This window comes from Populus nigra, chromosome 13 (assembly GCF_951802175.1).
Source record: "Populus nigra chromosome 13, ddPopNigr1.1, whole genome shotgun sequence".
NCBI classification, from domain to species: domain Eukaryota; kingdom Viridiplantae; phylum Streptophyta; class Magnoliopsida; order Malpighiales; family Salicaceae; genus Populus; species Populus nigra.
Window position 1 is genome coordinate 12060992 of NC_084864.1, and position 14315 is coordinate 12075306.

Genomic DNA, 14315 nt, shown 5'->3' on the forward strand with positions numbered 1-14315 from the left:
CCGAGCAAGCTTTCTTAGAACTTAGAACTCAAGCACATCATAACCCAATGAAATTGATTTCTGACCATTCTCCAAAAACGACTGCTGAGGATTTACAGGCTCATACCTCACAGGAACCCCCTCAAATGTAAGGAGGCCTGCTACGACATGACATGCCATAAAGGATACCTAAAGTATTCCGTATGAGAGTTTGTGCTTGCACAAAATCAATTCAATTTGGCATACTTCCAATCTATTATCTTTTTTCTGTTAAGTGGCTGTCGAGTCACCAACCCTCTTGTATAATCTTTCGTGGTTATGATTATGGAGAATGGCTTGAGTACTTTCCTCTGCTCCAATTCCTTACCTCACAAGATCTTATTGGCTGAAGAACATAAAGTGAACTGCTTAAATAAGCTTGGCTTGGAATAATACAACTCCACTTTGAAGATCGACTTTCTGTAACCTAATTTGCTCAAACATTTTCCCATTAAAATAATTGTACTTCCCACAATACGAACTCCCTCTTCTGATGTAAGCATTATTGGATCTCAGATGATTATCCACAACAGAAATTGCAGGACCTGATTATGAGTACACGTCAGTTTAGTCGTGCATAAAACCATAACATGACCACAGAAGGTAAACAGTACACAAACTCGGATCAGTGGTATTCATACATGTACTGAAGGGTACACAAAAACAATGACATGATCTGCACGATGCTCTAATGGTCTATGATATAAGAAACTTTACTCCTGTTACTCCAAATTGCTAACAGTGGGGTCACCTCAAGCCTTCCCCGCGCTATAAAGAGCAACTGAACCTTGAGCCTCTGACCTCGTTCAACACAAGACCAAACTAGAATAGTTCACCTTCTAACTCCGAGGATTAGATCCTGCAAGTTTTCTCCAGCTTTTAGCCATGCAGCCAAGTGAGGTTACAGGACTCCATTATCTAGTTCCTTCCAGCCCATCCCCATATTCAGCTAATTTTAGCATGTCTCAGAATAACTCACAGATGTTTCAATTCACTAATCCATCTTATAATTCCCAGATCCCTTCGCAAGTTCAGGAATTCGGTCTACAAGCATCATGTATGAGCAGCATCTCTACTTCTGATGAAGCAGATGAGCAACAACTCTCTCTTATCAATGAGCGAAAACAGAGAAGGATGGTATCTAATAGAGAATCTGCACGCCGATCACGCATGCGCAAGCAGAAACACCTAGATGAGCTCTGGTCACAGGTGGTTTGGTTCCGAAACGAAAATCACCAGCTCCTAGATAAGCTGAACCATGTATCAGAGTGTCATGATCGGGTGGTTCACGAAAATGCTCAGCTTAAAGAGGAAACCTCTGGACTACGTCAAATTCTAACTGACATGCAACTCAATAGCCCTTACCCTCTGTTGAAAGACCTGGAAGACATCACCTGCGATACGGCTTACCTTGGATCTGAGTCATCAAACCAATCTATTACAAGTTCTTCAGATTTGCTAGGCTAAGATGGATTCTCATTTTTGGTTCTTCTGTTTGTGGAAGCAACCAATCCTAGCCCCAGTTTTAGCTGTTCGAGATTGAGCAATAGTAGTGGAAAAACATGATTGAAGCTTATATTTAAATTACTGAGCAATCAAGATGCTGCACAGTCATGTTCGGATATTCTTAAGTTTTTCACCTCATCACATGCGAACACCAGACCAAACTAGTTTGGACTGTGGATTTAAAGTTTTTTCTCTATGTCCTGATGTGTTGCAAGATTATGTGATGGATAATTAAAAACAGCCATTTTGAATCTATGAAGAGTCTTGCATTGCATTTTTTTCTTTCTACTTTGAAAATCACAACGAAGAAACTATATCCAACTAGTATCGAGATGCATGATCAAAGACAGAAAGCAGAGTGACAAATAAAATACAGGGTCCAAGGCAAAGTTCCTCCCAGAAAACAGCAACAAAATCAAGGAAAAAAAAAACAAAGAGAGTACGGAGGCTTTAGTAGATAAATTTCATCTCAAACACCAAAATTAAATATCCTTTCTAAGGAATCGTGTACTAGTTCATGTACAACAATATCTACTTGAAATTCTCTCAAGCAAGACACACTGAAAACAGGGGATGGAGCACTTGTGGATGCATTGAATGAGAGAATTGAGATTACCCATTTTCCCCAGGGACTTGACATTGCAGAATTCCCCGTAAAACCCCTTCTAGGAAACTAAGTATATCTGACTCTTGACTCCCTAACAAGTTTGACGAACTGATGTCAATAGCAGGTAATAATCCAGTTAATTCAAGTTCATGCACTGATTTCAAAACCCATCAATCTTAATCTTTCCAATTCGTCAAACTGAAGCACTAACATCACCAGTGAAAGTGAAAGCGTGAAACCTTCCATTAAGAATTCCAAGTGATGCATCATGACAATGTGATAATACTGCATCATTCACGCTTAATATGAGCTGATAGTAAAACAAAAAAAAACAAAAAAACATACGAATTACAACCCTCCATCCGTATTTTAGACGATAGGGTGGCTGACTATCAGCCTGTCCAGCCCAAGTGGACTGCTCTACTTTTTAGCTCAGGCACTGCTCTTTAGCCCAAGCAATCATTCCAAACTAGCCTCGTCCTAACCAAGATGTGAAAATTCTTAGGATGTGCGATGCCTAGCGCACGCTTCAATGCGAAGTTACTATATTCGACAAAGTCAGTATAATGCATATCTTTCCTTATAGGGCACTAGCCGACATGAACGGAAAAAAGTTACTTTCTTATTATGTTGAAAATAACTTCTTAGATAAATTTCTTAGCTCAATACACAGCCTTGAAAAATCCAAATCCAATCCAAAATTTCTACCAATTAAACTTAGATACCAACATCAACAATAAAAACTATTTATTTTTAAGTTTCATATTTACTAATATAATAAATACTAAAGATTTATATGATTGTTAACTTCAGGATCTATAAGATTAGTCAATGTATGCGTAAGCTGACCCGAACACCTATATTAAAAAAAATTATTTATTTTCAGTTTAATTTTTTAATATGATATTTATAATTCAATTTTTATCCAAATTAATAGAAAAAATTAGTATATATAAAAACCATGATGAACTTGCATTAGAGAACAATCTTTCGAGGAGTAGGGTTAAATGTAAAGTTTTTTTTTACCTCGGGGTTTGAACTTTGAACTTTGAACTTTGATGGCTTTTACTTTTGCATTTATAAATTTAGCTCATGTTTGTATTAATTAATTATTTTTACTATTATGTTTTTAATTTAACCAATTAATCATTTTTTTCTATGATTTATTCAATTAAACTTGTGTTTTGTAAATGTAAATGACTAATTTAACAATCATTTTTTATCAAGTCCTACGTGTTTGTTTTTTACAGAGGGATTAAAACGTACTTTTAATTAAAAGTTGAGGAAATAAAGAAGAATCAACGATTAAACAAAGCTATTGTATTTAGTTTTATCAATTTATACTATATATTTTTTATTAAGTTTTTAACTTAATATTCATGAAATATATTAATTAAGTATATTACGAATATAATCTTATTTTATTAAAAAATAAATGCATCCATGATTTATATTTAATAAGACTAACTACAAACTTATTTTGGTTAAACAAATACATAAAATAATAATAATATATAATTCGATGGTATTTTTATAATCACAATATATGATAGTTTTGAAAAAAAATATTGATAAATTAACAAATTTTCATTAATCTATAGAAGCCTGACGGTATGTATTCACATCAGTAAGGGCCAAAATAAAATAAAAAAGGCGCAGGCCACAGGCCCACAGGCCCACAGACCCACAGGCCTCATGCCACGTCCATGACACGTGATTAGTGAATCACAGTGATTCCATAAGTCTCCGACAATTTTACAAGATCCATCTTAACAGGTGCTGAGTGCAGGCACTCCCCATCAAGCAGTGGACAAACTATAGCTTCACCCTTGTTATTTCATCAACTCTTAACTTATATCCTCTTATTTTATAATTTCTTATTCTTACCTCTATAGTTTCTATCAACAACAATCAATCTTCAATTCAAACTTAATTAGCAGAGTTTTTAAACTAGGCCTGATGATTAACCCGGCTTAAAATCCGTGTCACGGATTTTACCCGGATCATCAGGTTTTAATCCGATCATGGGGTCACCTGGATCAACCCTAATTTTTTACATTACATGTTAAATACATCTCAACACTCATGGATTTTAAATATCTTAACATTGTTATAATTCTTAAGAGCTTATAATTTTTTTATCTACAATTAAATAATTAAAAAGAAAAATATTTTTTCAATTCTTTTATTTATTCTTATTATTTTTATTTCTCTTACAAATCCTTGTACACACGATGATAGATCACAAGAAATTAAAATCCCATAATTAGAGGTTTTATTAACTAAACTTAGCTCACTACTTAAGAACATTGACCTATCAGTAAAAATTCAAATAGTCAATTTAATGAATAATATTTAAAATGATACTTTTTATACTTAATAGTATAATCATAATTACAAAGATTCTATTGGCTTGATAATAGACTGTAACCGATGAACTAAATTCATTTAAATTTTTTTTGTAGCATTTTTATAAAATCTATTAATATCCTACAAAGAACAACTCAAAAACCAAATTTAAAAAGCAAGCTATTTTAAGGGTATGAGGAAAAATTGAAAGACTTTAAATAATAAGGATGGAAATAAAACATTGAATAATCTATAGGGTTAAAATGTAAGTTTACTCTACAATACTTTCGGTCAAATTTATGACCAAGAACCCACAAATAATAAAATATTAACACCGACGCCGACGCGTCACTTAAAATAAACTAGACAGATTCCGTTTTGGGTATGAACGGAAACTTCTTTTTCTCTTTCAAACTTCAGCGATCCAGCTTCAGCCTTCAGCCTTCAGCCTTCAGCTCTAACTAGAAAACCATACACAAAATAAATTATACAAAAATAATAATAATTCAGATCCTTATTAAAATCCATCGATGGCGGTGGCCGTCCGAGGAATCCGAGGGGGAGGCAGCGGCGGCATCAATGGTGGATTACGTGCCTTTTTCTCTCACCGGATCTTCATCTCCGCCACGTTCACTCTTCTATTCCTCGCCACTCTCTCTGCTCTCTTCTCCCCTCACCCTCACCACCACCCCGTAAGTTTCAAGAATCTCACTCTAATTCTGTTTCTCAATGGTAATAATTAATCATCATCGTCGTTGACTATTGTCTTTGTTTTTCTCTGAATGTTGAACTGAAATGCAACACAGTCACTGCCTAGTAGCGGAAATGCTTACGTGCAACGCACTTTTTTGGCGATCAAATCAGATCCGTTGAAAACACGATTAGATTTGATATATAAGCAAGCAAATGATCACATGACGTTAGTTAATGCATACGCCGCGTATGCGAGAAAGCTGAAGCTTGATATTTCTAGGCAGTTAAGAATGTTTGATGAATTAGATAAGAATTTAACGGATTTACCGCTGAAACCGAGTTATAAATCCTCGCTTTTCGAGCCGGGTAGTGATGTAGATGAGGATGTTTTAAGGCAATTTGAGAAGGAAGTAAAGGAGAAAGTGAAAGTTGCGAGGTTAATGATTGCGGAGGCGAAGGAGAGTTATGATAATCAGATAAAGATTCAGAAGTTGAAGGATACAATTTTTGCTGTTAATGAGTTGTTGATCAAGGCGAAGAAGAATGGAGCGTTTGCTAGCTTGATTTCTGCCAAGTCGGTGCCGAAGAGTTTGCATTGTTTGGCAATGAGGCTTGTGGGGGAGAGGATTGCCCATCCGGAGAAGTACAAGGAGGAAGGGTATAAGGCGGAGTTTGAGGATCCGAGTTTGTATCATTATGCGATTTTTTCGGATAATGTGATCGCGGTTTCGGTTGTGATTAGGTCTGTGGTGAAGAATGCGGAGGAGCCTTGGAAACATGTTTTTCATGTGGTTACGGATAAGATGAATGTTGCAGCTATGAAGGTTTGGTTTAGGATGCGGCCTGTGGAAGGCGGTGCGCATGTGGAGATTAACGCTGTGGAGGACTTTAGTTTTCTGAATTCATCGTATGTGCCGGTTTTGAAGCAGCTTGAGAGCGCTAATATGCAGAAGTTTTATTTTGAGAATCAGGCAGAGAATGCTACCAAAGATGGGAGTAATATGAAGTTTAGGAACCCTAAATATATGTCAATGTTGAATCATCTTCGGTTTTATTTGCCTGAGATGTATCCTAAGCTGCATAAGATTCTGTTTTTGGACGATGATGTTGTTGTTCAGAAGGATTTGACTGGTTTGTGGAAGGTTGATCTGGATGGTAAGGTGAACGGAGCTGTTGAGACTTGCTTCGGGTCATTTCATCGTTATGCACAGTATCTGAACTTTTCACATCCTTTGATTAAGGAGAGGTTCAACCCCAAGGCTTGTGCTTGGGCTTTTGGGATGAATATATTTGATCTTGATGCTTGGAGGCGTGAGAAATGCACAGAGCACTATCATTATTGGCAGAGCCTGGTGAGTGTATCTTTGCTTCCTTTCCAACTTATTCTTTGCAGATCTTTCTTTTCATTAGCCACAAAAGTAATACTGTAAATTCTGATCACAGAATGAGGATCGTACTCTTTGGAAATTGGGTACTCTCCCACCTGGCTTGATTACCTTCTACTCCACGACAAAGTCACTGGACAAATCCTGGCATGTGCTTGGTCTCGGATATAATCCAAGTATTAGCATGGATGAGATCAGCAACGCTGCTGTCATTCATTACAATGGAAACATGAAACCTTGGCTTGACATTGCTATGAACCAATACAAGAATCTCTGGACTAAATATGTAGACAATGATATGGAATTTGTTCAGATGTGCAATTTTGGTCTTTAGACGAACACCGCTCGTGCTCCATTACTGGCCAGGTAGACAGCAACGAGCTGTAAGTGTTCATACTGAATTACTTCTATATTTCATGATTTTGGATCCAATCATTAGTTGTAACTTTCAAAGTTCTGTGTCCAACCAAACTGGTTTTTCTGCGCGCAGAAATGATTCTTTTGAATGAAATATTTTCGACGAACACCAGTGATTCACATATTGCTCTATGAAATGGAGTATTTGACATGTTATATCACTTATTTATTATCTGGAATGCTATTTATTATCGTTCTTTGTTGGAGCATTTCTGTACTTATATCCAACCTTACTGAAATCCTAAAAGAAATAAACATAAATTTCGAGTTAAAACATAATATCCAAAACAATATAAAAAAAATAATAAAATTATAATAACTTGAGCAAATAATGCTCAAAATATAATTTTGAAAGATTTAATGGTCCATATAGTGACACAATGGTTATCCTAGAAAAAACTACTTGTAAATTTAAGTCTGGTTTAACTATTGAATTTAATGTTTTCTTGTACCTAAATTTATCTTACTTGCACCTAGATTTATCTTATGTACTTCATTACTTGAGTACTCATAACTATTCATGTCTAGAAAAGCCAGCTGCATCAAAAAGTTACATCTTTTCTTGGACCAAGCTAAATTTCATTAATGATCTCCCCGTCTCCCCTCCCAAGTTTGTTATGATTATATGATTCATGCAAGAACCTGCTGACTAAACTTCCTAGTCTACTATATATTTGTTTTTCTTTTTCATTCTGGAGTTGAAATCTGTTTAAATGGATTCAAAGTAGTTTGACAGATTCCATATTTGAATTTGGAATCTTATCCAGCTCAAGCAAATAGAATAAAGGCCAGCCTTAGGAATTAGAGAGACTTCAATACATTGTTTTCATGCCTTTCTTGGAAACTATTGCTCCTTGTAATGGTCATTAGTTAGACCAATAGGAGAGTGCCCAACTATTTCACGGCTACAGAAGATCCAGTACAATACACCCCACAATGAATTAAAAGCTAAATCAATAACAACCAGTAGAAACATTACACTTCAGCGATTAAGAAACGTGACATGCTGACACGGCTAGTAGTATGCAGTTCTCTCATTGAGTTCTGCTACATCTTGATTCTGCTCTTTTATGAAACACCTTGTGGGCTACCCTCCGCGGAACTTTTTATTGCTTGAGAGTGTTTAGCGGGACTGTGATAACTGTTATGATTATGATTTGAAAAAAAATTATTTTATTTAAATTATTTTTAGTTGAGGTTGGTTTTAAAAAATAAATGTTTGATTAAAATTATAATTGAAATTAAGGTTAAATAAAAAATAGTTTAATGTATTTGGTAAAGAATATTTTTGAAATTGAGGTTATAAAATAATTTAAAAAATAAATATATTAATATTAATAGTTTTTAATTTAAATATTGTCGATTTAACTATTACTATTATATCATGAAATAAATAAATACTTTATATAAAATATTTTTTATTATTCCATTAAATTTCTTAAGAGCATAACAACGTCATGGAAAATATAATTAGGAATAAAATTGGAATTGTGATCAAATTCTGCAAATATTACGTTATCAAGTGATCTCCATCTAATTTATATTATATCATTGAATAATGTTTAAAACTAATTTTTCAAATAAAACACAATTTAAAATATTTTTTTTATTTTGTTGGATCAAATCCAGTTCAATGTATTTTTAACTTTGAACCAGACCGATCCAGCCCGACCAGAACAATAAAAACATTCTCTACTGTTCTAGAGTTTTCTCAGCACAAGAAACAGTAAATAGCTGCTTCCTGTGAATCTATAGTTGTGCTATAGTTAATGATATGCTCTACCAGTAAACAATTAATTTTAAAGCATTACTAAATATTTGTTTTGATTGATTCAAACACAGAAATAACCACACAAACAAATAAATTTGTACATATTTTAATTTGAGCCTAGCGGCTTCAACTTCAAAAACCATGAGATAGACATATGCGTTTATGGACTTCGGAGGTTGCTTGGCGGTGTTCTATGTTTGTTGGACACTTGTTGAAATCTGCTTGTAAATTGCTGACCTGGAAATTATTTGTCTATATGCGGTTACTTTTCTTCTATTATTATACTATATAGTAAAAAAATCGACGAAGAAACGCAGGTGCTTCACTGTTTGTATACATTCCATCATAAATACATGCCATTTATATATATATATACTCAATAAAAATATCAATTACCAAATATATTTAAACTATTTAAATATATTAAATTAATTTAATAATAAATATTAGCCTATTAATTATATTAATGTTAATCATTTAAATTTTATGTATCATTATTAAAATTTAAATGACTAAATCAATAAAATTTATTAATTATTAAAAATAACTATCATTAATTATAATTTTAAATTAATATATTAACAGACTCTAAACCAACATTGCAATTTAAACTAACATTGCAAAGGTGTATTTGAAATTATAGTAGCAGCTATGATTTAAAATATTTTACGTGTAAAAATATATATATTTTAAAATTATTTTTAATATTAGTAAATTAAAATGATTTAAAAATATAAAAAATTAATTTTAAATAAAAAAATTTATGTTTTTTTTGAAAAAACATGATTTAGCGTTTCCGAACATAATTTTATGAGGTTACGACATAACTGCCTAATCCATCGTCAATGTGGAAAAGCCCAGCAAACCCATTTTGTTGTGACTTACTTTTCGCTCCTGTTGCCGACGATGTTGTTGTCGTTGGTGGCTGTCATTGATACCTGTAGCTGTGGTTTCTGTCACGATGGTCGTTGATGTTGCTGCTGCTTCAACCATGCTCCTCCAAGATCTTTCATGCAAACAACCAAATCTACCATCGCGCATACCTCTAACAATCCCAAGCGCCACCGCGATTTGCCACCAGAATCTACAGCTACACACAAAAAAGATCGAAGACGTAAAGGAGATGATATTACATGGCGATGAACTCACATCAGCTGCTGTCATCGTTAATTATTGCTGTTGTCGTCGTCTTTTATGTGTCATGGGCAACAATGTATATATGGGGGTGTGACTGCTGGTGCCGATGTGGTGACTCGAGACAGCGCGGAGACCGCTGTTGATGGCTGACGATGGCCGATGTTGAGATGGGATTGAGTATGGCTTTGCAAAATAGTAAGAAAGGGCAACGGTGGTGAGAAACAATCCTGATTAATGTTATTAATTATGGCTTTCATTTGCAATGTTCCACAAAATGCCAAAGAGAGGGTTGTTATTAACATACAATAACATATTTTTTGTTTGCATTAAAAATATAAATATAATTCTTTAAAAGTGAATATGCAAAATATTCGCATGCTCAAAATACATGATATTTTTAATAATTATCTTAAAAAAATAAATATAGACTGACCCATTAACCAAAAATTGATATATATATATATATATATATATATATATATATATATATAAATTTAATACTCTAATGACACATAATACATTTATGATCTATGAATGAAGAAATATTGAAGAAATATATGAGTTTTTATATATGCATTTATCATATGCATGCGAGGGTTTCTATATAATGATAAAAATTATTTTTAATTCAAAAACTTAGATTAATAACTTATGAGTGTATTTTATAAAATATAAGCATCTCTTTTTTTCTCAATCACTTAAAATATGATATATTTACTACTTATATGTATTAATCGCAAAATTCAAATAAAAGATGAAGGTTAAAATAGTGTTTGAAAAAAATACTTTTTTTATATATAATTAAGAAAACAAGAATTAAAAAACAAAAAGTATTATGCACACATTGAATAAATTGTATATATGCCTCCAAGAAGATATGGAGGCAGCATGCTAGAAGTGTTTTGTAATATTCTATTACCCTTGTAAACATAATGTTTTTTTAATAAGGTCTCTAATGTGAATTATGAGTCAAAGTTGGCTGAGTTTACCCTTGACCTTCAGGTCCATACACATTACAAATAGTTGTCTTTCACAAACAATTCAGATTTATAAAATTTTTTTTGTGTATTTTCAATTTTAATTTCCATCCAACCTTTACAAAGATTTAAAATTCAGAGGTGTTTAAAAATATAATAATAATTACTTGTATTAAAATATTTTTTTCAAAATTTATTTTTAATTTATTATTTTGTTTTTTGAAAAAAAATCAAGTGTCAACTTACAATTCATGGCATTCTTGAAAGTTCAACCCTTTTGTTCCTTTAGAAAAAGAAATGAAAGAGGTGGTTCATTCTTCCATGGATGACAAATCAAGAAGGGCACTTAAAATATGATCATCGTCAAATTAGGTAGCCCATCACACAGCACATCTAACAATTGGGTGCATGAGAAACAGAGAAAGGTTGCAAAATCAAAGGCAACGGTCGCATTAAGACCACCTCCCAGTTCTTACCTACCAATGCCAAGTACCAACCAAAATAGAATACTATTTTGGTGGCCAAATTTGACCCGCTTATAAATAAGGACAAACGGAGAGATCATCACCAATTGTTATTGTTTCCTTCTAACTAGTCCCTCTCTTCCTGACTGATCTGTGCACTGTAAGCAACTACAACTCTTATGTACCTTTCACTGTATTTCTTCTTTTTTTAGCATTAATTATTATTGTTGTTGTTACAACAACTAATCTCTCCTGCCTCTTCAATTCCCAGATCTTTGATTTTCCTGGGTTTTCCTTAGTTTCTCCAGAATCCATTTCCAAGGTGTGTGCTTTTTATTTTTTGTTTTATAAAGATGGGATTTTTTTAGTGGGTTTTTGTCTTCTATTTGTTTGCTTTAGAGATCTTAGTGAGAAAAGACAAATCATTAGGGTTTCTATAGCTGTCAAGATTTAGTTCATAAAAACTCATATTAGGCTCCAGTTTTTGTTTTTTTGTTTTTTTTTATAATGTTTCCGGGGTTTATTAAGGAATTGGTGATCTGGGATTTGGACGTCTCTGTATGATCTTGCAAGTGAATCTGGTTTTGTTGTGATCGTAGTACAGTTTGAAAAGTCTAACTTTTCATGGTTTCTTTGGTGATGAGCTTATCAGATTCTTGTCGAACTGCTTAGCATTTGTGTAAAGTTGATTGCTTTCATATTAATCTGATTGATTAATTGTTTTATTGGTAATCATGACCTTCTGAGTATCAGCTTGAATTTAAGTTTCATGTGAAGATCTTCTTGTTATTAAGTTGTGATCTCTAACTTTAGGTCTTCCAATATGCTCCAAAATTGAAACAATATTCAAAGGAATGTGAAGGGAATATATTTGCTAGCCTTTGTTTAAGAATCTAATCTGTGAAATTGTTTTTTCAGGAACATTCTTGATTTGTTTTTAGTTTTTCACAAAATATCTCATTAGTGATCATTTTGGACAGGGTAACTATGGCTGCACCTCCCAAGCCAACAAGAATAGGCCTTGCTGGTCTGGCTGTCATGGGCCAGAATCTGGCCCTTAATATCGCAGAGAAAGGTTTCCCCATTTCTGTTTATAATCGGTCTACCTCCAAAGTTGATGAGACTGTTGTGAGGGCTAAAAAAGAGGGAGATCTTCCCTTATATGGCTTCCATGATCCTGAATCTTTTGTGAAGTCAATCCAAAAGCCTCGAGTGATAATTATGCTTGTTAAGGCAGGGTCACCTGTTGATCAAACCATAAAGACTCTTTCTGCCTACTTGGAGAAGGGTGATTGTATCATTGATGGTGGAAATGAGTGGTATGAGAACACTGAGAGGAGAGAAAAGGCAATGGCTGAACTGGGCTTGCTCTACCTTGGAATGGGAGTTTCAGGTGGTGAAGAGGGTGCACGTAATGGGCCTTCTATGATGCCTGGAGGTTCCTTTGAGGCTTTCAAGTACATTGAAGACATTCTCCTTAAAGTAGCAGCTCAAGTTCCTGATAGTGGCCCCTGTGTGACATACATTGGCAAAGGTGGTTCTGGTAATTTTGTCAAGATGGTTCATAATGGAATTGAATATGGTGATATGCAGTTGATTGCTGAAGCATATGATGTACTAAAATCAGTTGGAAAGTTGTCGAATGATGAACTCCGTAGTGTTTTTTCAGAATGGAACAAGGGTGAGCTTCTGAGCTTCTTGGTTGAAATCACTGCAGATATATTTGGAATTAAAGATGATAAGGGAGAAGGATATTTGGTTGACAAGGTTTTGGACAAAACTGGCATGAAGGGTACAGGTAAGTGGACCGTGCAGCAAGCTGCTGATCTATCAGTTGCAGCTCCTACAATTGCCTCTTCTTTGGATGCAAGGTTCCTAAGTGGTTTAAAGGAGGAACGAGTTGAAGCTGCTAAAGTCTTCAAAGCAGGTGGCTTTGGGGATATTTTGACTGATCAAGTGGTGGATAAGAAGCAGTTGATCGATGATGTCAGGCAAGCTCTTTATGCATCCAAGATTTGTAGTTATGCACAGGGGATGAATTTGATCCGTGCAAAGAGTATTGAGAAGGGATGGGACTTAGAATTGGGAGAACTGGCTAGGATTTGGAAGGGTGGTTGTATTATTCGAGCAGTATTTCTGGACAGAATCAAGAAGGCATATGATAGGAATCCTGATCTTGCCAACCTTCTAGTGGATCCAGAGTTTGCAAAGGAAATCATTGACCGCCAGTCTGCCTGGCGCAGGGTTGTATGTCTTGCAATCAACTCAGGTATTAGCACTCCTGGTATGTCATCCAGTCTGGCTTATTATGACACTTACCGGAGGGAAAGGTTGCCAGCTAATTTGGTCCAAGCTCAACGAGATTATTTTGGTGCTCATACATATGAAAGGGTTGATGTGGAAGGATCTTTCCATACTGAATGGTTCAAGATTGCAAGGCAGTTGAAGAATTAAACCTTTTCCTGGTGCTATCAAGCTTAATTAAGACTTTCAATAAGACAATAACTTCTGCTCTGGACTCTATTCTGGGTAGAACTTACATCACCCCTTTTTCATGAAATTTATCTCAATCAGTTTCATCAAATCCAATTGAGTATTTAGACTGTCTTACTTTTATATGTTGTGGTTTTTCTTGGCAGTTCTGCTTTTGTATTTTATTTTCACCGGATTCCTCATCCAAGCTTGTAGCCCCATTTCATTTTAAAGAGATATTTAATGGTGCTTTTGAGTATTAGAGTATGAAATAAGATGTCTGAACAATAAATTCTCTCTTTTGGTGTTATTTTCTTTATTTGCTCTTCACCAGCAATATATTTACTTTTCAATATTGCCGTCCACTCGATGTCGGTTTATACTTTTCTACTTTACATTTGAATTTGTTGTGCCTAATTTTTACATGAGGTCCTAGATTTGGTTGCCTTCTATAAGACCAGAGGAGAGCCAACCACCAGATGATAGGGGATCGTGTAAATCTTCTACCTTATTTAATAG

The 14315-nt window shown here is 34.4% G+C and overlaps 3 protein-coding genes across 3 annotated transcripts; all 3 read left to right on the forward strand.

Annotated features, from left to right (window-relative positions):
- The first annotated feature begins 799 nt into the window (after nucleotides 1–799).
- On the forward strand, nucleotides 800–1485 carry LOC133670524 (basic leucine zipper 43-like). Its single transcript, XM_062091033.1, has one exon. It carries the CDS (start codon nucleotides 904–906, stop codon nucleotides 1483–1485), a length of 582 nt encoding a protein of 193 aa, XP_061947017.1. The 5' UTR covers nucleotides 800–903.
- A 3326-nt stretch (nucleotides 1486–4811) lies between these two features.
- On the forward strand, nucleotides 4812–7082 carry LOC133671407 (probable galacturonosyltransferase 9). The gene is made up of 3 exons (XM_062092174.1): nucleotides 4812–5172; nucleotides 5287–6525; nucleotides 6617–7082. The coding sequence occupies exons 1-3, from the start codon at nucleotides 5011–5013 to the stop codon at nucleotides 6890–6892; spliced, it is 1677 nt and encodes a 558-aa protein (XP_061948158.1). The 5' UTR covers nucleotides 4812–5010; the 3' UTR covers nucleotides 6893–7082.
- A 4184-nt stretch (nucleotides 7083–11266) lies between these two features.
- Nucleotides 11267–14106, forward strand: LOC133671042 (6-phosphogluconate dehydrogenase, decarboxylating 2-like). Its single transcript, XM_062091663.1, has 3 exons — nucleotides 11267–11484; nucleotides 11596–11646; nucleotides 12305–14106. Exon 3 carries the CDS (start codon nucleotides 12312–12314, stop codon nucleotides 13776–13778), a length of 1467 nt encoding a protein of 488 aa, XP_061947647.1. The 5' UTR covers nucleotides 11267–11484; nucleotides 11596–11646; nucleotides 12305–12311; the 3' UTR covers nucleotides 13779–14106.
- Nucleotides 14107–14315: the final 209 nt, after the last annotated feature.